Below are 25,860 nucleotides of genomic sequence, written 5' to 3' on the forward strand. Positions count from 1 at the left end.
AATACACAAATAGCTCTAATAAATGTTAAATTATAAGTGGGCAATCTTAAGTTCTCTTAAACCATCTAATACTATTTACAAAATTAGTAAAATTTTCTTATGTCTTTCACCTTAAGAATTCACAAGTCTGAAAATCAGTTACTGGAGTAGAGTTTACATCTAACGTGTGCTCTGTTATGCCAAATATACATAGATTGTCCCAGTAATTGCAAAACCTATTCCTAAGCTTGACACAAAAATACTAATACTGTGGGCTTGACTGGCACACTGTAATGGGCCTTATTATCTTTGTATATTGTTCTAAATCTTCCTGGGATAAGAGATCCCACTAAAGAAATGGTTGTGTCTGTAGTCTCAGTGGACTGTAATTACTTATGAAACAGAGTTTTTGATTAGGATTAAAATTCTGGCTCTTTTTGTGCCACATAGCCAAAGAAAGATTCATCTCATCTACCAGGACCTTTGGTTCAATTCATGCCATTACTTATTTTTGTTTAATTCTCATTTAAATAGACCTGTGACTATTTCCACTAAGATTATTATAACTGACTCACTCCATTGTTTGGTTGGATTTTTCATGCCCTTGCTAGATCTTTAAAGATAATCTAATATCTTTCTAATGGCTTCTTCTTATATAATTTTTTAAAAAGTGATTTGGATAGACAATATACTGTTTTTTAATTGTTTTTCCCTTTAACTGGTAGGATCACAACTTCTAGATTATAAAAATAAGTTCTTTTTATAGATTATTCTAGGGCATAGGACCCAACTAATTTTTTGAGACTAGCATACCTTGAAATCAAAATATAGTACTGTCTCATTTGTGAAAATAGAGGTCCTAAAATCCTAAATAGGATATTGACGTTGTGAGCCTATTAAGTGGTGTGATTTATCCCAGGAACACAGGAATGGATCAAGAGTAAAAAACCAGTTTTTGTGATTAACTTTTATATTACATGAAAAGAGAGACCTGTAAACAATCTTTAAGGATGCCAGATAAAGTATTTGATAAAATTTAATAACCATTTCTGCTTTAAACAAAACAAAACAAAACAAAAATACTTAAGAATCCTGGAATAGAAATTTCCTTACCTTGATAAAAAATGTTCACTAGAAATCACAATAAATATACCTCATGGTGAAAATCAGATACATTCCCAGTAATTTGGGAATATGACAAGGATGCCCACTATCACTGCCACAGTTCACCATTGTACATAACTAACCAAATCAGCCAGGTGAGAAATTTGCCTATGTACTGAAAGAGGAAATGTGGATTGAATGAAGTACTTTTTGTAGGTTTTGTGAAGAGTAAAAGGAAGTTGGATTTTCTTTTGTAAGGATTTTAAAATATTGATTCTTGATTTTAATTTAGTATACACTACCACTGGAGCTGATAAACCAACAGAACCTGACAGAATGGATAGAAATTTTAAAGACTGTTGTGAACAGGGATGTACCTAATGTGAGTCTCTGTGTATTTCTTATATCACTAAGCTTAAGTATTTAGTTACCTTTTGAGAATTTTAACTGATATTTCCTAAAACATTCTTTGTGAATTTATATTATTTGTGATGCAGATTTTTCTAGATAAAGAGACACCATTTCATTTGTTTACATATGTGAATATAATAAGTGAAAAATTGTAAAGGGTTATTTTGTATATTACTAAGTGCTTGTATTATATCTTTGTTTATTCCATCCTAATTCTGTTTCTTCAGTTTTTAATTGAGTTCATAACATATGTCACCTGACATAGTTAGAAATTTTTTTTCTTGTAGTGAGAACTTTTAAGATCTATTCTCTTAGCAACCTTCAGATAAACAATATAGTATTTTTAACTATAGACACCATGTTTACATTACATCCCCAGGACTTACTTATCTTGCAACGGGAAGTTTGTACCTTTTCACCGTCTTCTGAAACTTAAACTGTGGTAGTCATTTCATAGTATATACATATGTCAAATCATTATGTTTATACCTTAAACTAATAACAATGTTCAATATCAGTTATATCTCAAAAAGGAACAAAGAACCCATAGCTGGATTTTAGCCTAATAATTTGTCAGACATGCATGAACAGGGGTAGAACTTGATTTACAAGTTGGTCAAACTTTGTAGTTAGTTATATTACTTGCTTTTTAAATAACAACTTCATAGAGCTATAACTCAAATACCGTAAAATTTACTATTTTAAAGTGTACAATTCAGCGGTTTGCAGTAGTACATACAGAATTGTCCAACTATGTTATTTTTTTCACATATAATAACAATTTTTAAAATAACCGCAATTTTTCTTTATTATCTAGTTTTCTAGAGAGGTAGGAAATTTACAATTCCTGAATCCCTAGTGTGTTTTAAGTACTTTTATATACCTTGCTTATTTAATCCTCAAAATAATTCCTTCTGAATTTATTTTAAACAGAGACATGGAAGGGTTGTGTAATTTATCCAACATAATTTTATTAGTGAGATAAGTGAGACCAGCCTCCTGTTTTATAGTTTATTGCTCAAATTTTTATTTTAAAAAAAATGCAGAAGAAATAAATAGGACATTTCTTGCATTCCATGGGAAACTAGTTTGATGTGTTATTTTCTGTACACATTTAATAGGTGTAAAATACAGCTTTAAGAGTTTTCATACTTACATTCTGCACCTTTTTTGGTATAATTTGTAATCATAAACATGCACATATAAGTAAGCAGTTCAGTGAGTTATGAGAGTCATATTCACCCGAGTAACCATCACCTAGAATGTTGGCTGGTGGCTGGGTCTGGTCATACCTACCATCACCATTCTCATTTCTAGCACCATAGATTAACTTTACCTGTTCTAAAATCTAATAAAAAGGTAATTTTTTGTATCTACCTTCTTTTGCTTAATATTATGATATATTCATGTTGTGCTATGGTAGTTTGTTCTTTCTTATTGACAAGTAGTACCCCATTGTATGGATGTACTACAGTTTATTTATTTACAAGTTGATGGACATCTGGGTGGTTTTAAGATTTTAAGATTACAAATAAGGCTGCTATGAATGTATATGTCTGACTTTATAAATAACTTCCAAAGTGGTTTTACCACTGCTCTCACTGGCAGTGTATGGGAGTTTTGGTAGTTCCACAGTCTCATTTCTCTGTCTTAACTTAAAAATATGTCATGGATATCTTAGGTCAATATATAATGAACCAATTCATTCTTTTAATGGATGTTGCATAATTAAACATCCCCTTGTTAATGAATGTTTAGTTCTTGGCAGTTTTTCTCTGTTACAAATGGTTTTGTAAATGAACATTCTCATACATATATATTTATGTATGTATACTAATATTTTTGAAACTAGATTTCTAAAATGAAGTTTCTCATGCCCTTTAGATTTGAACTATACTAGTTTTAATTAAGCTACTTGCCATGACCTTGATTTATATTATTTGGATCTTGACTAAAATGTTTGAGTTTAAACTTTTATAAGACTTAGAGAAAGCATGTCCTTTGTAGCTAAGTAGTGAAGTGAAGTGCCTCTTATATTTAAATAAGGGTTAATACTTTTCCTGTTCTAGCCTTTTATTATGAAAGGCCATCATTGGAGGAGAATTCATGTTTTTGTGAGTCTGTTCTGAACTCACACTATTCCTTTTAGATTGTATTGTCTATCATTAAATAAATGTCTCTTTAAAGGAAACACTTCAAGTTGAAGAAGATGATAGACCTGAGTTACCATGGTGGAAATGTAAGAAGTGGGCTTTACATATCTTAGCAAGGCTTTTTGAAAGGTACACATTTCTCAATATATGATAATTTGAGTTTATTTTTTCCAAGAATTTGTTTTTTTTTTTATAAGTGCTGACATAAAGCATTATGAAGACATGATGGGCATTTGAATGTTCTTTTAGATATGGAAGCCCTGGCAATGTTTCCAAGGAGTATAATGAATTTGCTGAAGTATTTCTGAAGGCATTTGCTGTTGGTGTCCAACAAGTAAGTCTAAGATAATTTTTCCAAGTAGAAACATGACACTATAATGTTAATTTGTCTTGCTTATTTCTAGTTTCTTTGGCATTCAAAGATTGCATGTAGCAGACTTTAACATTTTGAACACTGTAGTAGTTCTCAAATGTTATGGTCTCAGAACCTCCTTACACTCTTAAATTATTGATAACATCGACAACCTTCCATTTATGTGGGTTATACCTTGTGATATTTACTGTATTAAAAATTGAAACTAAATTTAATGGTATTAATTTATTTTAAAATAACCAAACCTATTACATATTAACAGAATACATGTTTTGTTTTGTTTTTTTATAAATTTTATTTATTTATGTATATATGTATGTATGTATGTATGTATGTATGTATTGGCTGCGTCGGGTCTTCCTCGCTGCACGTGGGCTTTCTCTAGTTGTGGCGAGCGGGGGCTACTCTTCGTTGTGGTGCACAGGCTTCTCATTGCGGTGGCTTCTTTTGTTGCGGAGCACGCACCCTAGGCGCGCAGGCTTCAGTAGTTGTGGCACGCGGGCTCAGTAGTTGTGGCTCATGGGCTCTAGAGCGCAGGCTCAGTAGTTGTGGCGCACGGGCTTAGTTGCTCCGCGGCATGTGGGATCTTCCCGGACCAGGGCTCGAACCCATGTCTCCTGCATTGGCAGGCAGATTCTTAACCACTGCGCCATCAGGGAAGCCCAGAATACATGTTTTTGTTAAAAATAATTGTTTTCCAAAATGAAAATTTTTTAGCAGGAGGAAATGGCATTGTTACACATTTTTACTAATATCTTTAATGTCTGCCTTAATAAAAGGCAGCTGTATACCCATCTACCTCCGTATTCATTCTGTTTCAATTTGTTTTAATGGAAGTAAATAAAGATAATTTGGTCTCAAAGATAAGAAGTTGGAAAAGGAAAGACTTTTAATATACTTTTCATATAATTGGGGAAATTTTTGATATCACAACAACATTTGGCAATGGTATTTTCTTAAAGGTTAATTGTAATTTAGAGTTTGAAACTGTAACAATAAACATTTCATCTTGTTACATTAACATCCATTGCACTTTGAATGGGTCTTTTATCCATATGTGATTTTGTGACATCCTGCCCTGGTCATTGGAAAATGTTGACTTACTGAGTCTATGCCGATTTTCTAAATGTTTATAGATTTCCTTATGTAGTTTTAAAAAATTACAGTCATTAATATCACCACTGATCTCATAACTGTCTTTAAATATTGGAAAGCTGTCATGTGGATCTAAGTGGTGGGTGTAAGATTTTGAGAATTCTAGTTTTGCTTGAAAGCTCAAATTTTAACACCAGTAACATATTATCAGTTTCCTTGAAGTGAGAGGCTCATTTTGTTCATTTTTGAGAAAAAAAATCTGCCATACACACAAGTCTAAATCATCATAATTTGTCTATCAGTTTTTCTTTCATGCTTATGATAATATTTGGTGGGAAAAACTACTATTTCAGCTTTTCTTCCAACCATCGTACTTTGGTATGTAGCAGAAGTGCTATATGTATACTTCCCATTTATTAATATTTATATTTCTGGTTCACTAAGGACATTCCTAAGGAAAGTTTATTCTGCGATTATGTGGCTGTAAAGAATATGATGACTGCTAGTACACTTTAGTGCCACTCGTTTGATTCATGTTAGGAACCTGAAGTTTTACCATCACTGCTTTTGTACCATCGATGCAAATGCCAACACAGTAAAAAGGGCAAATAATGTTTTAGCATTATTATGAAAATAGTTTTGACCTGTCAGACCCTCTGAGAGGTCTGTGGACCATATTTTGACAACTGCTATTCTCAAGTATGAAGCTACATTAGAACTCTTGGAAGACATTAAATAAGTGGGTGAATGGTTTGGGTAAGATTTGCCTAGAAGCTGATTTTAACAATATAGTGCTGTCTCAGAATATTGTGGTATGTTCCACAAGTAGCATATGGTTTTCTCTTCTTTTTATACTTAATCAGAAACTAGTCCTTTGACACACAGTGTTACTTCACTTTGTTTATTTTAAATACTTTGGGAATAAATATGGTTCTCCAATATATAATTTAAAAAATTACTTTCTTTTTAAAAGAATATGGTGGTTATTTTATGACAGTGACCTGGGTAAGAAGTGTCAGATGTTTTTGCTAGCTTGTAAGTGGTTAAACTTTCTATTTAAACTTTGTTTTTTGATCAAATTTTTTTTTTCAAAGGTTTTATTGAAAGTGTTATATCAGTACAAGGAGAAGCAATATATGGCTCCTCGAGTTTTACAACAGACATTAAATTATATTAATCAAGGAGTTTCTCATGCTCTCACCTGGAAGAATCTGAAGCCTCATATACAAGTAATAATTTTCTATCTGAACTGTTTTTCTAGAAAATATAATAGAAATAACATTAATTACCAAAAAGGTTGAAAAAGTGCATTTTTTTGTTGACCTGTGTTACTTAGTCTAGTTCTGGTAATTGTACATTAGGAAAATGATGCAACATCGTGACAAACTTTATAAAAGGTATATTGTGGATATTCAGATTATTTTTTAATCTGAAACTTATCTTAAAATTTGCCTTTAAGTTCTTACTGTTGGATCATGATTAGTTTAACATGATTAGTTAACATCGTGTAATTTGGAATAAGCAAAGGACTATTTCACCAAATTACTTTTGAGGCTAATTTGCTTATGTACTATTTCCAATGTAATTTATTTGCTTTATTTAGAAGTGTAGGGTTTGATGGACTAAAATTTCACATTGCATTTTCTCGGAATACTTAATTGCTACCTATGTACACATGTCTTATAATGATTCATCGCACAGAGGGTAAGAATATGTACATTGATAGTCAATCTGAAAATGCATTAAATGCTTTACTGAAATTTGATGTTAAGCTTTAAAACACAAACTGGAGAGTTACTTTTGTTTTAGCACTTAACGGAAATTTGAAAGTTTAAATTTGAAGACCAACTTATCTTAACTTTTAAATTACAGGGCATTATCCAAGATGTTATTTTTCCATTGATGTGCTATACAGATGCTGATGAGGAACTTTGGCAAGAAGACCCCTATGAATATATACGCATGAAGTTTGGTAAGGAATTTTCGCTTTTTTAGAAGCAAAGTATGTCGGTAGTTAAATTTGTATATAGTAAACCTTGAATATTAAGGCCTCATCTTAGGAACTGAAAAATCTTCTGTTGTTTTAATGCAATTTATTCATTGTTTAGACTTTCAGGAAGCTATTCATTAGTTTTGGCATTTGAGAATGATAATCTTCATTTTTAGCAGACACAAATACAGTAGTGTTAGTAGTTATGATTATTGAATATGCTTCTGGCACATGCCAAAACTGTTAGAAATTCAAGGTTACACCTTAAACACTAAGTGTCTAAACTATACTTTTGGATTCCATGTCAGTCATCATGTGTGTGGAAATGGAGACGACGCATACTGGAAGCTGGAGTCTCTGCATGGGACTAAAGAATTGTAATTTGGCTAATGTTGAGTATTAGTCCTTCTTCGTACTAAGATCTTATGTACTTTCAGTAGTTTGTACTTTTGTGACCCCATTGTGAAAATTCAGTAGTGGGGTTTTGTATGAAAGAAAATAATCATTGGGAGAAGTTGATGAATTAAGATTTAATTTGTACAGGAAAGACAAGGAATTAGGCTTTTGCAAAGTTATATGGGGATCTGGGTTTGTTTTCATGCTCGTCTGCTGTGAAGATTTAGCAAAAATTTAAGGTCCTTTTTTGTTGTTGTTACAGAGCATCATTTGTAAATTACTTGAAAATGTTTGTTGAAAAAATTGAAATTACTATTTTCTGTATTAATTTTAAATTTATTCTATAGATGTGTTTGAGGATTTCATCTCTCCTACCACTGCTGCCCAGACACTTTTGTTTACAGCTTGTAGTAAGAGGAAAGAGGTAGGTTATTTAATATGTGGATAACTTTTGCTTTAATACTTAAAATATGTTCAGATATACACTTGGGTTTTTTTTTTTTAATTTATTTTATTGAAGTGTAGTTGATTTACAATGGTAATTTCTGCTGTACAGCATAGTGATTCAGTTACACATATACATACATTCTTTTTCATATTCTTTTCCACTATAAGTTATCACAGGATATTGAATAGATTTCCCTGTGCTATACAGTAGGACCTTGTTGTTTATTCATTCTGTATTTAATAGTATGTATCTGCTAATCCCGAACATTTAGTTTTTAATGGTAGCCATATAGGTCATTTTGTCGTCAATGTTTTAAAAGGGTTGTTCGGATATCCAATAAAGCATTACTTTTCTCTTTTAATCTAGGTACTACAAAAGACTATGGGATTTTGCTACCAGATTCTTACAGAACCAAATGCTGATCCTCGAAAAAAAGATGGAGCCCTGCATATGATTGGCTCTTTAGCTGAAATACTTCTGAAGGTATTTCTGTGTGTGTGTGTGTGTGTGCGCGCGCGCGCGCGCGCGTGCGCGCAAGCACAATTAGTTTGTTTTAATGACAGCAGTTGAGATAAAACAGAATTGAGGTACAATTCACATACCATATGGTTTGCCCATTTAAAGTGTACAGTTCAGTGGTTTTTCTTATATTCAAGGAGCTGTGCAACCGTCAACTCTTAATTCCAAAGCGTTTTCATCATCCCCAAAAGAAACCCTTTTATCAGTCACTCCCCATTTTCTCCCAAATCTCCCAGCCCTAGCCCTAATCTATTTTTTGTCTCCTCTGGATTTGCGTATTCTGGGCACTTCATATAAATGGAATGATAAAACATGTGGTCCTTTCTGAGTGGCTTCTTTGACTTAGCATATTTTCAGAGTTCATCCATGTTACAGTATGTGTCAGTCTTCATTCTTTTTTTATTGCCAGATAATATTCCATTGTATTGATACGCTGCGTTTTATTTATCCATTCATCAGTAAGTGGACATTTGTTTCTACTTTTTGGTTATTATTAACAATGGAGCTATGAACATTTCTGTACACATTTTTTTGTGGACATACATTTTCATTTCTCTTGGGTAACACATACCTAGGAGTCTAATTGCTGGTCATATTTTGAGAAACTGCTAGACTGTTTTCCAAAGTGGCTGTACCATTTTATATATTCATTAGCACTGTGTGACGTTCCAGCTTCTATGTCCTCACCAACACTTCTTATTATCTGTCTTTTTAAATTACAGCCATCCCAGTTGGTGTCAAATGGTACTCTCATTGTGGTTTACATTTCCCTAATAGCTAATGATGTTGAGAATCTTTTTATGTGCTTATTGTCCACTGTATATCTTCTTTGGAGAAATTTCTATTCAAACTTTTTGTCAATTTTTGTATTGGGTTATTTGTCTTTTTATTGTTGAATTGTTAGAGTTCTTTATATATTCTAAATACTAGAAACTTTTCATATACAGTTGACCTTTCAACAACACAGGTTTGAACTGTTTTTGGGTCCACTTAACACGTGGATTTTTTTCCAACAATAAATGCTACAGAACTACATGATATGCAGTTGGTTGAATCTGCAGATGCGGAATCACAGATATGCAGGTCAAATTGCAAATGTAATGCAGATTTTCAACTGCGCAGAGGGTCAGCACCCCAACCCCCTCGTTATTCAAAGATCAACTGTTTGTGATTTGCAAGTATTTTCTGCCATTCTGTGGATTATCTTTTCACTTTCTTGATAACGTCCTTTGAAGTACACATTTAATTTGATTTTGAAATAATGTCCTCTATACTTTTTTGCTGTTGCTTGTGCTGAAGGTAATTCTTTTTGCATATGAGTTATCTTCTTTTCATGTTGCAAGACAATTGTAAAGTAGTGTTTTTTTCTTCTCAGAAAATTGATCTTTAAGGAAATTTGTAAACATGAATATATCCCTTCACAGCCTAGGAACATCATGCTTTTGTGGCACACATTTTCTGGTAAAGAATGACTGACTGGATTAGATGTATGTTTAGAAACCTCACCTTAATTGTACACATTTCATCTGACTTCATAAGGTCTGAAATTTGTTTTCACTTTAAAGTTAATAAATGATAACTATTTCAAGGTGTAAGTAAATATTTAGACACAGGTCATCCTACTCCCAGAAACCTTGCTGCATATGATCCTCCACTGAATTCATCACCATTAATTTGTTGGTATATTTTGTGTATCTTTCAGCTTTTCTATATCTGTCCACCCATTCTTCTCTTAATTTATAAAGGGTAAATTACGTGGTTATTTGTTGTGTCTGGGAGTCTTGAGTGTGTTCTCTTCGCACATTCAGGTTTTTGTTTTAACTTTATATTTTTAAATTTTATACTTAGAGAAAATTTGCAAAAATAGTTCCCATTACTCTTCACCCAACTTCTTCTAATGTTAACATATTAGATAGCCATGCCGCAATTCTCAAAACCAGGAAATTAATATTGATATGATACTTTTAACTAATCTACAGACCCCTTTCACATTTTATAAGATTTCCCACTAATGTCCTTTTTTGTTTGGTCCCTGATCCAGTCCAGAATCCCACGTTGCATTTAGTTATCATGTCTCATTAGTCACTTTCGTTTTTTTAAGTGTTGTCAGTTTTTAATGTTGATTTAATATGCAATTCAAGGAACTCTTCTTAAAAACTTGTTACCGTTTAGAAAATATCCTATTTTAAGATTCACAGGAGTATCTTTAGATATCCAGATTATTACCCTGAGAGCAGGATATTTCTCAATCTATGTTGTATTGTTCATTTAGAACCTTTCCAGAGAGGTTCTTTCACTATAATAGTTTTATATTAACATCAGTAGTCATTTTTAAAACTTGTGTATCTATTTGGCATTTGAGATGATTGTATTTGGAACTTTATTTTTACAGAAAAAGATCTACAAAGATCAGATGGAATATATGTTGCAGAATCATGTATTCCCTCTCTTCAGCAGTGAACTAGGCTACATGAGAGCGAGGGTATGTTTTAAAGCTGTATTGATTTATGCATTTATGTCTAGTAATGAATAACTGCTTATGTGGACTTTTGTATGGAAACTTTTAAATGTTCACTTTAAAGCCATGTTTTAATCTAGACTTTCGTGTAAGTCTTTAAATGGCTGCTCATAATGTGTGCATAGTTTTCATCTGTGTCTGATAGCAGTGTCTGTCTGTGTTTTGCATTCAGATCTTGCTATCCACACAAACATCATGTAGCCAAAGAGTAAGTTGGGATCATAGTACTGGTCGAGTGTTGTGTCTTTGGACATATCTACCACTGGCCAGCCTCCAAATTCCCACACATAGAACTTTGACACTAGAGATATTGTCACATGGTGGAATTTAATGTAAGATACTTATAGTAACTCACTGCATTTTTTTTAAAAAAGGCTTGCTGGGTCCTTCACTATTTTTGTGAAGTGAAGTTCAAAAGTGACCAGAACCTGCAAACAGCCCTAGAGCTGACACGAAGATGTCTGATTGATGATAGGGAAATGCCTGTTAAAGTGGAAGCTGCCATTGCACTTCAAGTGCTGATCAGCAATCAAGAGAAAGGTAAAGGATTTATATCTCAAAAATAGTGCAATGTGCTTACACATAATTGTACAAGGCATAATTCTAGAAACTTGATACATTGTCTTCCTTTTTATTTGAAACGATTTCTTGTTTACTCTTTGGTATATGTTGTGCCAGGTTTTAAGGAGTTTTAGCTGTTTTGGCCAAAAGTTTTTTTCTCTTTCTCTTACAGCTAAAGAATACATCACACCATTCATCAGACCTGTCATGCAGGCTCTTCTTCATATTATAAGAGAAACAGAAAATGATGATCTTACCAATGTAATTCAGAAAATGATCTGCGAGTATAGTGAAGAAGTTACTCCTATTGCAGTAGAAATGACACAACATTTGGTATGTTATTTGAACCAGTCATTTATGCATTACTTAGATTACAGTAAATATTTTCACAGAGCTTCTGTATGTCAGGCACCATTCTAAGCCCTTGATATATATTTTAACTCATTTAATTCTCACACAATCCTATGTGAGGAATATTCCTATACTGAGAGAAAATGTGAGGTATAAAAAGGTTAAGTAATTTGCCCAAATTAGAAGGGGTGGGTCTGGGATTCACACCTGAGCTGTATGCCTCTACAATGCAGAGCTGTTTACTTGTACTCACATTGCATCATGACTACCTTGTTTGTGTGGTTTCCTGGAATGCTTTGGACCAACTGAAAGATAGAGATAATAGTTATAAGTAGATTTTTAAAGTGAAATTTGTGTAAATAGTTATTTCATAGTTGACCTTTGTCTATTGTACATAGCCCTGAACTTCTGAGAATTAACGATGTAAATTATTTAAGGGTAATAGAAAATATGGACATGTACCCAACAATTATCCATTCATATTCTCTATACAGTGGTTTACTTGGTGCAGTTTATATTCTTGCTAAATACTGAGGTTTGAAGAATCTAACTCTTGGTATTTGCTGTGGATATTTTTAACAGCTGATTTTGAAGTGGGTAAAGACATTTGGATAAATATAGTAGTGTTCATTAAAAGTATATTACATTATAAAAAGCTGATTATTATGACTCCTCATAACTAATAACTTTGCTCAGAATTTTTCAAAATGATTGAATTCAATGGCAACAAAAACCTTGATGACCATTATTTGATGACTAGTATTTGAGCATTGTCAAATGTTAGCCAGTAATTTAAATAAAAATATTCATAATATTAAGCACTTTCTATGCCTTGCCTCACAGTATCTACGGAGATGTCAGGAAAAAGAGGTCAAGTAATCTGTTTAAGGTGACCTAGTAAGTGGCAGAGCAGTACCATTGATTATAGAGCCCAAGCTCTTAAATAATATTAATTGATTTGGAAATGCTGATCGGTTGTGCTGTCCCAGTGAGAACATTTTAAAAATTAAAAGTTTTAGACAAAAACGTGTTTATACTGCTTTAATGGCAAACCTTAATTACATTCTCTTGAATGTAGGCAATGACATTTAATCAAGTAATCCAGACTGGGCCAGATGAAGAAGGAAGTGATGACAAAGCAGTTACTGCTATGGGAATCCTGAATACCATCGACACACTTCTTAGTGTAGTTGAAGATCATAAAGAAGTAAGAAAATGATCCAGTGTTGTAAAGGTTTTAGGGCATTTCAAGCCATTCTTCATCAACTGTTCTATGCTTTTTGGAAGGCTCTGACTTATCTATTCTCTGGTCATCTTCTCACATACCTTGATTTTGCTATCTTTTAACTAGTACGCTTGCGTAGGTACCTTACAAATATTTTAAAAGGAATAGGAAGGAGGTATTTGTATCACGGTGTCTTTGCCTCAAGGCTCTGGGTTTTGGCTCCCTCTTAGGGTTACCTTTTCAGATCCAAAATTATGGTGATTCCTAGGAAAACATATTCTTCCTAGTTTTCCTTTTTAATAAAAATTTTTTTTAGTTAGGGTATAATACATATAACATATACCACCTTAATCATTTTTAGGTGTACATTTCAATGGTATTAAGTACATTCACATTGTTGTGCAACCATCACCATCATCTTCCTAGTTTTCTTCTTTTACTGTTGTCTTTTGGAAAGGTAAGCGAATTGTAATCATGAATTTTAAAAGTGGAATTATTTAAAACATACAGAAAAGAGTAAAAAACATAGAAAACTAACCAGTACCCCTTACCCACCACCTAAATTTATTAGATTTTTAACATTCCATGGTATGTCCTTAGACTTCCAGTAAGAAGTTTCAGATAGATGTAAATGAAACCATTAGGTCACCACTTCTTAATCTCATTTCCCTACTTCCTTCCCTTAGAAGTAAGCATTGTTCTAAATTTGTTTATAATTACATTGCAGATATTTAAATCCATAAATCATGTTTTCAGATTATCTACAAACTGCCTTTTGCAACATGAGATTTTCAGTAAACTTTTTTTTTGTAGATTATAATTGGAGCTAGCTAGAAGCCATGAGGAATCCTATAGCTACCTTACGGTTAACAAATCAATTGTTTACTATATTTGAAGAGCTGAAGATGTATTGAGTGTATGTATTCGAAGTGGATATCCTGCTTCTATATCTGATTAGTAAATTTTATCTCATTTCCTCTCCCCCACTTTTTAAACATTCTGATGACTTTCAGGGATTTGGGATCCAATTGAGGACCATACTGACAAAAGGGGAGTTTGTATTTTCTGTCTATCTTGTATGACTTGGGGGCCTAGCTTACTATTACATAAATGGAGGTGGCTTAAAAATTATTGGGAGTGGTAGGAATAATGCCTTATTTTAAATAATTTTTCAGTAAGCTACTGATTTACATCTCAGTTACACTCAATTATATCTGGCCTGAATTAATCTTATGTTTACACACAAAAAGATTTTAGTCTCTGCAGAATGATGTGGCTCCTTTATTTTCATACTTACTTGCATTTTTCCAGGAAATTTTTTTTTCTTTATAGGTAAACTATGCATGTTCTTTCTTTGTCTCATTGTAATGGTATTTCATTAAATTTCATACCCATGTTGATTCACAATTTCATAATATGAGTCATTTTGAAACAAAGGTTTAAAATATTAATTTGTTCACAATATTGACTTTACATTGAAATGCATTGAATTATTATACATTATTTAATAATTCATTCAGTGTGCTACAATTTCATGTGATTTTTTTCTTCTCTCTTAGATAACCCAGCAGCTTGAAGGAATTTGCTTACAGGTCATTGGAACTGTTTTACAACAGCATGTCTTAGGTATATACCTCTGATTGTGTTAAGAATACACTACTATTTCATATGAGCAAGCATTGTCCTAATGATTCAGTATTCTCTTTTAGAATTCTACGAAGAGATCTTCTCTTTAGCACATAGTTTGACATGTCAACAAGTGTCTCCACAGATGTGGCAGCTGCTACCTCTGGTATTTGAGGTTTTTCAGCAAGATGGCTTTGATTACTTTACAGGTAAGTCAAGTCATCATAGAAATACTGAGGATTCCTCCCCATTTGTACTCAATTTTAGTGTATCACTTGAATACAAACTTGAATATTCTAAGTGTTTTGTTGTTTGGATAAGTTATCAGTAGCAATTAGTGCTCAAAGATGACCCGTACCATTGATTTCCATTATACATTTTGATTTAGTTATCACTTGAGATTTTTTTCTTTAACACATATTCTTAACCTTCTGCCTCGTCAGTCTTCCATTATACATTTTGATTTAGTTATCACTTGAGATTTTTTTCTTTAACACACATTCTTACCTTCTGCCCCCTGTCAGTCTTCTTTGTATAATCTTTAACTACTAAATATGAAGGAATGCACTTTAATAATAGCCTCATTTTTACGTTTAATTCTAAATAATTAAAAGTGAACTTTAGGGACAGAACATTCAGACTTGATTTTTTTTTCTGAGATTTTTTCAGAAACACAGCATACATGTTAGTAAAGATACTTAACTGATGCTTTTTATTAATACAGATATGATGCCTCTGCTTCATAATTATGTAACAGTTGATACAGACACACTTCTGTCTGATACCAAGTACCTTGAAATGATATACAGTATGTGCAAAAAGGTAGGTCACTTTTAGTTAATATAAGCATGTGAGGCTGGTGCTATAAAAAGTACAAAGTTGTGAAGAGACGTGGTACCACATTATGGTGAACATATTATCATATGGGTCTGACAGAATAAGGGCTTTAAGAGTTATAAACTGAAAATGGCTTTGATTTCTAGATCTCTCAGTAATGGCTTTGACAAGTATTTGTTTTATGTCTGCCCTCTGACATTTAATTGGAGTTATAAATGTTTGGGTTTGGGGTTTTTTAAATAAATTTATTTATTTATTTATGGCTGTGTTGGGTCTTCGCTGCTGCGTTTGGTCTTTCTCTAGTTGGGGCGAGCTGGGGCTACTCTTTGTTGCAGTGTGCGGGCTTCTTATTGTGGTGGCTTCTCTTGTTGCGGAGCACGGGCTCTAGGCGCACAGGCTTCAGTAATTGTGGTTTGTGGGCTCTAGAGTGCAGGCTCAGTAGTTGTGGCGCCCAGGGCCAGTTGCTCCGTGGCATGTAGGATCTTCCCGGACCAGGGCTCGAACCCGTGTCCTCTGCATTGGCAGGTGGATTCTTAACCACTGCGTCACCAGGGAAGTCCCAACACCAGGCATTTAAAAAATGATTTCGCTTCATGAAGTTTTTAGATGTGTTTGTCCTCATTGATGTCATTCCTTTCTGAACACTTAGTCACAAAATAATCATCTAGTTATGTTATTATTTATTGCCAAATTATATTGTTTATGTTAATACTCTGGGAACAGAGATATCTATACCATCTACTTTCCTATTCCAAAACCCTTATCCTTAACCCTTACATTCCTCTAGTGCTCATGAGCACATCAAGTCCATGCTTTTATTTCTTGTCTGGAGACAGCCTTTGCCATCAACAGATTGCCTCTACTTCCTGCTCATCTCACACTCCAGTATCAATATTTTTTTAGACATAGTGTTTGCCAACTTGCAATGGTCCAGAATGGCACTACATGGGATGTGCTTTGATTATGTAGACCAGTATTACAGACGAATAACTCCAAATCCTTATGGGTGCTTTAGACTATAGTCTGTACAATGACTATTGCAGTCACTCATATTAATTAGAATACCTTAAATACTTCAGCAGCTATAGACTGATTGAAGGTTTTGTGACACCTCCTTGCAGTTTATATTTTGTATTGATCAGGTTCTTACAGGAGTTGCAGGAGAAGATGCAGAATGTCATGCAGCAAAATTGTTAGAGGTCATCATTCTGCAGTGCAAAGGGCGTGGCATTGACCAGGTCAGTGAAGCTATTAATGATTCGTGTTGGAGGATTCAGAGAGGGAATCTTTCCCTTCACTTTTTCATTTTGGGCATTTGTTCTATATATTTTATATGTTGTTTATTATGACACCTAGATAACATGTTAAAATTGTTCATTTAAAATTTAACCAAAATTTAATAATGATCATATATTTAATATGTATGGAAATATGACTGGCAAGTTTTATGGCTACTTGCTATGCAAGGTAAGTTTTGACAAGATTTTTTTTTAAGTATATTGTCAGAGTATTGTTTGCCACACTATCACTTTGCAATAAGATAGATTTAGTCATTAAATTTCCATGGTCCGTTTCAACGGGAATTTGAAAACCCATCTTTATTGAGACATAATTGAGAGATAACATTGTATAAGTTTAAGGTATACGGTGTGATGAGTTGATAAATGTTTATATTACAAAATGATTACCACAATAAGGTTAGTCAGTAGGAATATTTTGAATCCAATATTGCTATTGTGGTGGGGCTCTAGTAGCTCAGTGAAGACTAATTTTTCTCTAAAATTGGATTTCCCACTGAAATGGCTCAACAATAAAAATTGGATCATTTAATGGAAGGGGGGGTTAGTTGAGGCAACAAGAAAGTTAATATGGGTGGGTAGTTAACGGCTGCTTTACTTACAGTTTTGGAATGTTTTGCTGTCTTTCTCTACAGTGTATTCCCTTATTCGTGGAAGCAGCTTTAGAGAGACTGACAAGAGAGGTGAAGACAAGTGAACTTCGAACAATGTGCCTGCAAGTTGCCATTGCAGCTTTGTATTATAATCCACATCTACTTCTCAACACCTTAGAAAATCTTCGCTTCCCTAATAATGTTGAACCAGTTACAAGTCATTTTATTACACAGTGGCTTAATGATGTTGATTGTTTCTTGGGGTAAGTGACATATATTGGATCTTTATTTACTTTGTAAGGAACTCTGCAAAATCTTTTTTTAAAGGAAAAGAAGGAAATGTTTTATTTTATTTTATTTTTTAGGCTTCACGACAGAAAGATGTGTGTTCTGGGCCTATGTGCTCTTATTGATATGGAACAAATACCACAAGTTTTAAATCAGGTTTCTGGACAGATTTTGCCAGCTTTTATTCTTTTATTTAATGGATTAAAAAGAGCATATGCCTGCCATGCAGAACACGAGAATGACAGTGATGATGATGATGAAGCTGAAGATGATGATGAAACGGGTAAGGGATTTGCAATGGAGGAAGCCAGTCTTATTACCTAGTTAGAAATATCACTGGACTTGTTCTTTTAGCCCTTCTCCTAAAGAAATGTGGGATCATAGCCAAGTACTTTCATGTTCATTCATTCATAGAACAAGAGTGTAAGGTCCATGAAGGCAGGAACTTTCAGCTGTATCACCATTATGTAAAGCAGTTCTAGGCGTCTATAGTTTCCAGTGTTGGCAGGTTTTTTGTGTGTGTGTGTGTGTGTGTATATATATATATATATATATATATATATATATATATAAATTTATTTTATTTATTTATTTTTGGCTGTGTTGGATCTTCGTTGCTGCACGTGGGCTTTCTCTAGTTGCGACGAGTGGGGGCTACTCTTTGTTGCAGTGCACAGGCTTCTCATTGCAGTGGCTTCTTTTGCTGTGGAGCACGGGCTCTAGGCATGCGGGCTTTAGTAGTTGCAGCATGCGGGCTCAGTAGTTGTGGCTCACGGGCTCTAGAGCACAGGCTCAGTAGTTGTGGCACACGGGCTTAGTTGCTCCACGGCATGTGGGATCTTCCTGGACCAGGGATCGAACCCGTGTCCCCTACATTGGCAGGCGGATTCTCAACCACTGCACCACCAGGGAAGCCCTGTTGGCAGGTTTTTAGTGTTGGTAAACATCTGTCTATTAGTGCTAAAATCTAGCTATATCTACACTGTAAAATTAAGTTAATTAGATGTTGGCTAATACATTTCACTTGTAAGACAGTATAGACTACAAGAATATAAACTGATAGGATGTTGTTTAAAAGAAATTATTGTAATGGTTTCAAAATATGACACTTGCCATTTTTGTCTTTTATCATTTACTATCTTAGCCAGCCAGCCTTAAAAAAAAAAAAAATCTCATAAAAGGTATTCTGTGGATATAACAAACTATTTTACTTTACTGTTGGTATTTGATTTGGTATATACCATAAGTCTCAGAGCACACCAAGTGCTGGTTCTCATATTATACAGTCCTTTTTCAGACTTCTAGTACTAACAGTTGTGGTTAGTTTTCTTAGATTTCTATGAGAATTTTTTTTTCTGTTTATTGCTGAATATGTATTTAAACACCAATTCCTGGAACTCTTCCTTGAATTTTTTTTTTCTTTTTTTATTCTTTTTTAAAATATATGTTTACCTACTTTTAAAAATAATTAATTAATTTATTTATTTATTTATTTATTTATTTTTGGCTGTGTTGGGTCTTCGTTTCTGTGCAAGGGCTTTCTCTAGTTGCGGCGAGCGGGGGCCACTCTTCATCGCGGTGCACGGGCCTCTCACTGTCGCGGCCTCTCTTGTTGCGGAGCACAAGCTCCAGACGCGCAGGCTCAGTAGTTGTGGCTCATGGGCCTAGTTGCTCCGCGGCATGTGGGATCTTCCCAGACCAGGGCTCGAACCCGTGTCCCCTGCATCGGCAGGCAGATTCTCAACCACTGCGCCACCAGGGAAGCCCCTTCCTTGAATTTATTCAGTTGTGATTTGTAATTCACCAACAATGATCACTGTTATTGAGTTACAGTGGGTAACAGAATATTCCAGTGTTAACAAGAGCACCTTTTTATGACTTGGCAGAGGAACTGGGGAGTGATGAAGATGATATTGATGAAGATGGACAAGAATATTTGGAGATCCTGGCTAAGCAAGCGGGCGAAGATGGAGATGATGAAGACTGGGAAGAAGATGATGCTGAAGAAACTGCCCTGGAAGGCTATTCCACGATCATTGATGATGAAGATAACCCTGTTGATGAGTATCAGATATTTAAAGCTATATTTCAAAGTAAGTTAACTTGTTATATGTAACTCAGATAGCTCCATATGATCCATTTTCCTGAATCAATCTGTTCTTATTTACGTCTGCCCCTTAAAGAAGGGGTTTTGGGTATATCAAACCCAAACTAAAATGTGATTTAGGATTGTTAGGCAAAGTAACCAAAGTTACTTCTACTGTTGCCTTAGAGATTCAGAGTATTTTCCTCATCCTATTATTTTACTTTTATTTAGATTGTAATTTTGAAATATGCACGTCATAGGAAAATTGTATAGTTCAAAAAGTTTATACAACGACAGTTTGTTTTTCCTACTTCTAATTTCTAACCTCCCAGCTTTCCCCAGAAATATCTACTGTTATGTCTGTTTCTTGTGTTTATGTATTTGTGTATCTTTTTTTTCCCCCTGGCTAAACCCATGCTTACCTGTCTGAGAATTTGACCATTTATATAACATTTATAGTCTTGGAATCTCTATTCTTTTTTCCTGTTTCACAGTGTGTGGCTACAGAATACTAGGTGCCAGTTTTTTGTTTTTTACATCTGTGTTCTTTAACCCAACTTAAGAAATTAAAATTGGCACTATATTTGAACATCCTTTCCCTCCAGAGTTAACTACTGTGCTATTTTATCATTCCTATGCATTATGAACTTTGATGTAGAATAAATTCTCTGATAACCAAAGCATTAATCTTCCAAGCCCATGACAAAGCAGTTGTGATGCAAGCTTGCAGAAATGCAAGGAATTGTTTCGGAGCTACGTGGCAGGCTGTAAGGATTGACTGAAGTGCCAAGAACTTACTGACTGGCTTTTGTCCGTGACTTTGTATTTTGTATACTTAAACACATGTTAATCCCTAAAGGATGGTTTATTATAGAAGGTTCATCCACAGTAAATGCAATAAAGTAGAAGTAGAAAATCATGTTATAGAGAACATCTTCTCTCTTTCTCACTCACTCACCACACACACACCCCTTTATATAGCTAACTGAAATACAGAAATACATAGACTTGCTACCATTATATATCAACTTATGTAGTGCATGTTTTTGTTAAACACTGAGATTTTTAACACCTGATCCTGTGACATGCTGTTATTGTTATTCCTTTGTCACAGGTTGAGTTTGACAGTTATTTAGGCTATAATATAAAAATGTGTGAGCATTTTAACTTAAATACTGCAGAGCACCTTTCTATGGAAAGACAGTACATATATCTAAGAAAAGCTTTTTTGAATAAGCAATGCAGAAAAAAATAAGTTGCTTTAATTCTGAATCTTTTAAGGGGTTTGGGTTAACTTTATTTCTAGTTTCCCTAGTTTGTTACATATTATATAACAATTGGGTTAGGCTCTAAATCCTTATTTACTAGAGATAAGAATTATGACTATGATTAGATTTTTGAGGCATAATGCTAAACCAGAATTTTTTTTCCCCCTTTATCTTTTTTTCACAAGTAATTTAAGATACCTTAGATTATTATTGGGAGAATATAAACTAGATCAGAATTTCAGTATTGGAGGTGGAGTAGAGGGAATAGAACAGAAAAGAACTACCAGGACACTCTTATTGCCCTTTTTTCCCTTGTTTTCTTTTTGATAGCTATACAAAATCGTAATCCCGTGTGGTATCAGGCTCTGACTCATGGTCTTAATGAAGAACAAAGAAAACAGTTACAGGATATAGCAACTCTAGCTGATCAAAGAAGAGCAGCCCATGGTATGTTAATTGACCTCAACCCCTTTTTTTTTTAATGCTTATTTATTTTTTTATTTGGCTGCACCAGGTCTTAGTTGCGGCACCGGGATCTTTAGTTGCAGCATGCAAACTCTTGGGATCTAGTTCCCTGACCAGGGATCGAACCTGAGTCCCCTGCATTGGGAGCGCAGAGTCTTAGCCACTGGACCACCAGGGAAGTCCCAACCTCAACCCCTCTTTAATGCAATTAATGACTTTGATACAGCTTTAAAATTTAAATTAAGTGATTTAAAATTACATAAAAGCTACAGTTGTTGGAGGTGATAAGAAATTCTTTGCAATCTGTAGGAATGAAAAAAGGAATTTTGGTTTTGGCCATAATTTACTGATTTTAAGTATAGTTGAAGACTACTTTCAGTGTGCAGTAGCTTTGATAAGGTCGCTAAATCTCATGGGGCTGGTTTGATAGTAGAAAATTCCATTAAAAGTGTAAATTTTAAAGTTATGAAAACTGCAGTTCTTAAAAACTATGTTAAAGACATATATCATTTCTTTTCATCGTTAAACATGTCAGTATGCCTTTCAATACAGGACGTTTCAGATAATACACAGCCTAGTAGTTTTCTATAGGTCTTAATACTGCGTCAGACGAGTTTTATATTCAAAGAGGTTCCTCCTTATAAAAAAGGCACAGCTTTCTAAAGTATTTAATTTGAATTTGCCTGCATTAGAATCATTAGCTGTTATTACCTTTGGAGATTGGATCCTTCTGATTTAGTATTTGACTCAAAATAGAGTAAATATTTTTCTTTTTAAACAATGGGAAGTGAAAGTTGGCTAAGAAGTCTGTAGCATACAAGAGAGTTCATCTTCTCTACATAATATACTCCTCTCTTCTATACATTTGGAGGGAGAACAGAGGCCAAAGTTTGGAACTTCCTGGCTAATACTGGTGGTTAAGCTATTGTTAATGTCTGTCAATTCCTTCTTTTCTCCAAAGCAGTAAGATGATTGAATGCTCTATTAAACATTCACATATTTGTTTTTCTAGAATCCAAAATGATTGAGAAGCATGGAGGATACAAATTCAGTGCTCCAGTTGTGCCAAGTTCTTTCAATTTTGGAGGCCCGGCACCAGGGATGAATTGAGTTACCACTTTCCTGCAGTGTGATTGTAGTGAAGAGCTTGTGTTCCTCCTAGTAGCGGTTCCAGAACTGGTTCATGTTATCCACTCTAAATTAATTGATCAATAGATGGACAAAAAAAAACCCAGGAGGTGGGACCTGATCATGCAACTTGGCACTGAAAATGAATCCAGAGGGATTTTGGCGGGGGAGGGAGGTAACCTGGGGGGCAGGGAGTATTTTCTTTATTTTTTGAAGAAAGTAAGATTCTGACTGAAAGTTCAAGTGACACTGTGGAAATCTGCAACAAGAGGGGATGTCATGAAGGCAGCTTTTCTTTTTCCGAGGAAAAAATAGGCATGGGCTACAGGACTATTTAAAATGTCTCATTTACAGTATAAGCTCAGAGGTAGATGTAATTTTTACACCTATGAGTATTTGTCAGATTTCTGTCTCTTCCTCACCATTGGGTATCTATTCTTTATATGTAAATAAGATAAGGTAATCGATAGCCTTATTCAATCTTCATCATTTTCATCATCAAAGATTGTTCCTATGTAGATTATTGGACATTTATTGTAGCACTACATAACTGATTAAAAAAAAATCTGTAAATGAATTAGCACTTTCATATTGAAACAAGCCTGCTAGCCTATGTATAAAATAGCAAAATGTTTGCTGTTTATAAAAAGATGGGATGTAATGGGGTGGGGGGCAGGGGGAATTTCAAGTTATTAATTTAAAAATGAACTAGCAATTTTGTACCTGGTGACTTTGTGGTGCACTCACCTCTGATAGTGACTTGAATTCGGTATGTTAAAAGGGGTTAGTGATATTTCATTGCTGCTAAAAATGGCAACTCCCTCTGTGTCCTGTTTTTTCTTAAAGCTCTCAGTGTACAAGTGGATATTTGGATACAAGACCTTACTGTAACAAATAGGAAAGATGATATTTGAAGCATGTAAATTGGATATAAAGTTCTACTCTTAAAGAGTTGATAAAAAGAGTATGGCTAAACATCTATATATGCAATCTATTAAAAGAACTTAATTCGGCTATTATGTCTTCATTTGATTGCAGTTTTTTCCTAATTATAAATTTTTTCCTCATTCATCTGTTTTTATCCTGTACCTAGAAAGAACACAAAATGTACACTTTTAAAATTGACATTTAACACCTGCCCACCTCCGTTTTCCCATTTCCTCTCCCCCTTTTGTTGATGGTGGTATCTGGTCTTAGATAGGCTGAAGGCACAGGGTTCCCTCCAAAAACCACTATTGATACCACTGCAAAAACAGGCCAGCAACAAGACAATGTAGAGAGGTTGGCTTGCTTCCCTCTCTTCTAACTGCATGTTCAAAAATAAGCTTTTATTGATACTAAACATCTGTCAGATGAGTCATACATTGGTTTATTTTTTATATACATGTATACACACAATATTTCAAATTGAAAGCAACATCTCAATGGATTCAAGACTATTAAGTGCTGTTGTCTAAACAGACTAGAAAATTTATAACTGTAAAAATGAAACATGCACACATTATTTAAAATGCATAATGAAGAAAACCCATTGGTGTTGTGTTTTTCTTGTATGCCAGTAATTAAGCCACTACTGTTGGCACTGTTTGGTTTTCTATTTTAACACTGAAGGAGTGAAAGTATTTCCTATATTTATGAATTTACTATGAAAATCTTGGCAAAAAAAAGAAAAAAAAATGTCTGTCTAAAATGTGTGGGTGAAAACTGTTAATCAAGTGTGTTTCTAATTCCCCCCCCCCCCGCCCCCGCCCCGAGTTGGACACCATCTGTAAACCCTAGGTTGCTTCAGGGGATTTCACTATTATATAAAATCAGTAAAATTAAAATGGAGTAGTTGTATATATGCAACATTGTGTACAGAGGGGAGATACTGAATAGTATTAAACATTTTCGTCTTCCTTTACCTTTTATCCCCTACCTAATATCTAGTCTACTTTTTTAAATTTCAAACTTCACTGCTCTTTGAATTGATAATTCCAATTTTCACATTGTTACTGGAAACCATATCTAATAAAGGTTTTAGTTATTCCCATGCACAGTATGGAAATTCTCGTTTGCTGAGGTTTTGTTTCAAGAAAATGTATTGGCATGTATTTGAGAACACGTTTTATTGTCTCCTCTGTCATACAGTCCAAACTAATCTACGTTTATGGATTTTTGACTGAAATGAAAGACCTTAAAATTAAACTATATTTAATATTAAATATTGTTCAGATGGTAGTTTCTAATACATCAAATATATACCTCGATTATTTTCAGTATTTCCTTAAATATAACATCAAATTAGAGTTTCTTATAGATTATGGATCTTGATATGTGTCAGTGTTTTTAAATAAGGTTATAGGACTTTTAGATAACTTTTCGAGAGTAGTATTTATAAACTTGTAATTAGTTGCATGTAGATTTTATTTATTTATTTAACACAGCCTTTCCCACAGTTTCACTAACCTATAACTTATTTTTTAATTTATACAAGTTAATTCTGATTTTGTCTGGGTTTCAATATTTGTCTTTTTTAATGGCTGACATTAGCATAAAATCTTCACTTTTTTGTAAACTTAAGCCATCCATTTTTATAAAAGCTATTCGTTTATCAGTATTAAATAAAGGATGTTAATCTATTTCTCTGCAGGTAACAGAATGGTGATTACTAATCTACACACCTTATCAAGATAGTGATTGCTGTGTTCACCTCTGGAAGAGACCAGAGTGTAGAGCAGGGGTGGCCATACCGCAGCCCTATGGCTATGTGCTGCTATTCAGTCCCAGATGTAGTCCCTGAAGCAAGCATGAAGAAAAAGTCATTAGGAATTGTATTAATATAAACCGTGTCTTTGGGAAGATCTAACACAATGATTTAAGCATAGTAGGCATTCCATAAGTGTTTGTAAAATGAATGACCTAAAATTACATTAAAGCATACTGGTTATAAAAATGTCAGTTCTGTTCTATATAATTTTAAATTTTGGTGAAGATTATCTGTGAATACTTATCAGTATCCCTCCTGAATTCTAGGTTTTACCCTGATGAGGTTGGCCACCCTTGCAATAATAGCACTTCACACTTTGGTGCATGTGGTTTTTACAAAGGGAAACTAGACATCCAGCTGGAAATCCAGAATTTTATTACTATGAGAGGAATATATTTT

At 34.0% G+C, this 25,860-nt stretch overlaps 1 protein-coding gene across 2 annotated transcripts in view; it reads left to right on the plus strand.

Moving 5' to 3' along the window:
* Positions 1-25,652, plus strand: part of IPO7 (importin 7) — a 46,989-nt gene extending 21,337 nt beyond the window's left edge. Inside the window, exons 6-25 of one of the 2 annotated variants that reach the window (XM_082478110.1) lie at positions 1,376-1,465; positions 3,682-3,776; positions 3,897-3,981; positions 6,210-6,344; positions 6,988-7,087; positions 7,849-7,925; positions 8,316-8,432; positions 10,861-10,950; positions 11,361-11,526; positions 11,720-11,880; positions 12,977-13,105; positions 14,683-14,749; positions 14,833-14,958; positions 15,474-15,571; positions 16,729-16,824; positions 17,520-17,740; positions 17,843-18,048; positions 19,652-19,858; positions 21,450-21,566; positions 25,345-25,652. In XM_082478110.1, coding sequence (XP_082334236.1) covers positions 1,376-1,465; positions 3,682-3,776; positions 3,897-3,981; positions 6,210-6,344; positions 6,988-7,087; positions 7,849-7,925; positions 8,316-8,432; positions 10,861-10,950; positions 11,361-11,526; positions 11,720-11,880; positions 12,977-13,105; positions 14,683-14,749; positions 14,833-14,958; positions 15,474-15,571; positions 16,729-16,824; positions 17,520-17,740; positions 17,843-18,048; positions 19,652-19,858; positions 21,450-21,566; positions 25,345-25,388 — 2,427 coding nt within the window. In that variant the 3' untranslated portion in view covers positions 25,389-25,652. Of the gene's footprint in view, positions 1-1,375; positions 1,466-3,681; positions 3,777-3,896; positions 3,982-6,209; positions 6,345-6,987; positions 7,088-7,848; positions 7,926-8,315; positions 8,433-10,860; positions 10,951-11,360; positions 11,527-11,719; positions 11,881-12,976; positions 13,106-14,682; positions 14,750-14,832; positions 14,959-15,473; positions 15,572-16,728; positions 16,825-17,519; positions 17,741-17,842; positions 18,049-19,651; positions 19,859-21,449; positions 21,567-22,596; positions 23,729-25,344 lie in introns of those variants that run through there. The other variant, XM_082478109.1, reaches the window with a different exon arrangement.
* The last annotated feature ends 208 nt before the right edge of the window (positions 25,653-25,860 follow it).

Source organism: Balaenoptera physalus, assembly GCF_965194825.1.
Source record: "Balaenoptera physalus genome assembly, chromosome: 10".
Classification (NCBI taxonomy): domain Eukaryota; kingdom Metazoa; phylum Chordata; class Mammalia; order Artiodactyla; family Balaenopteridae; genus Balaenoptera; species Balaenoptera physalus.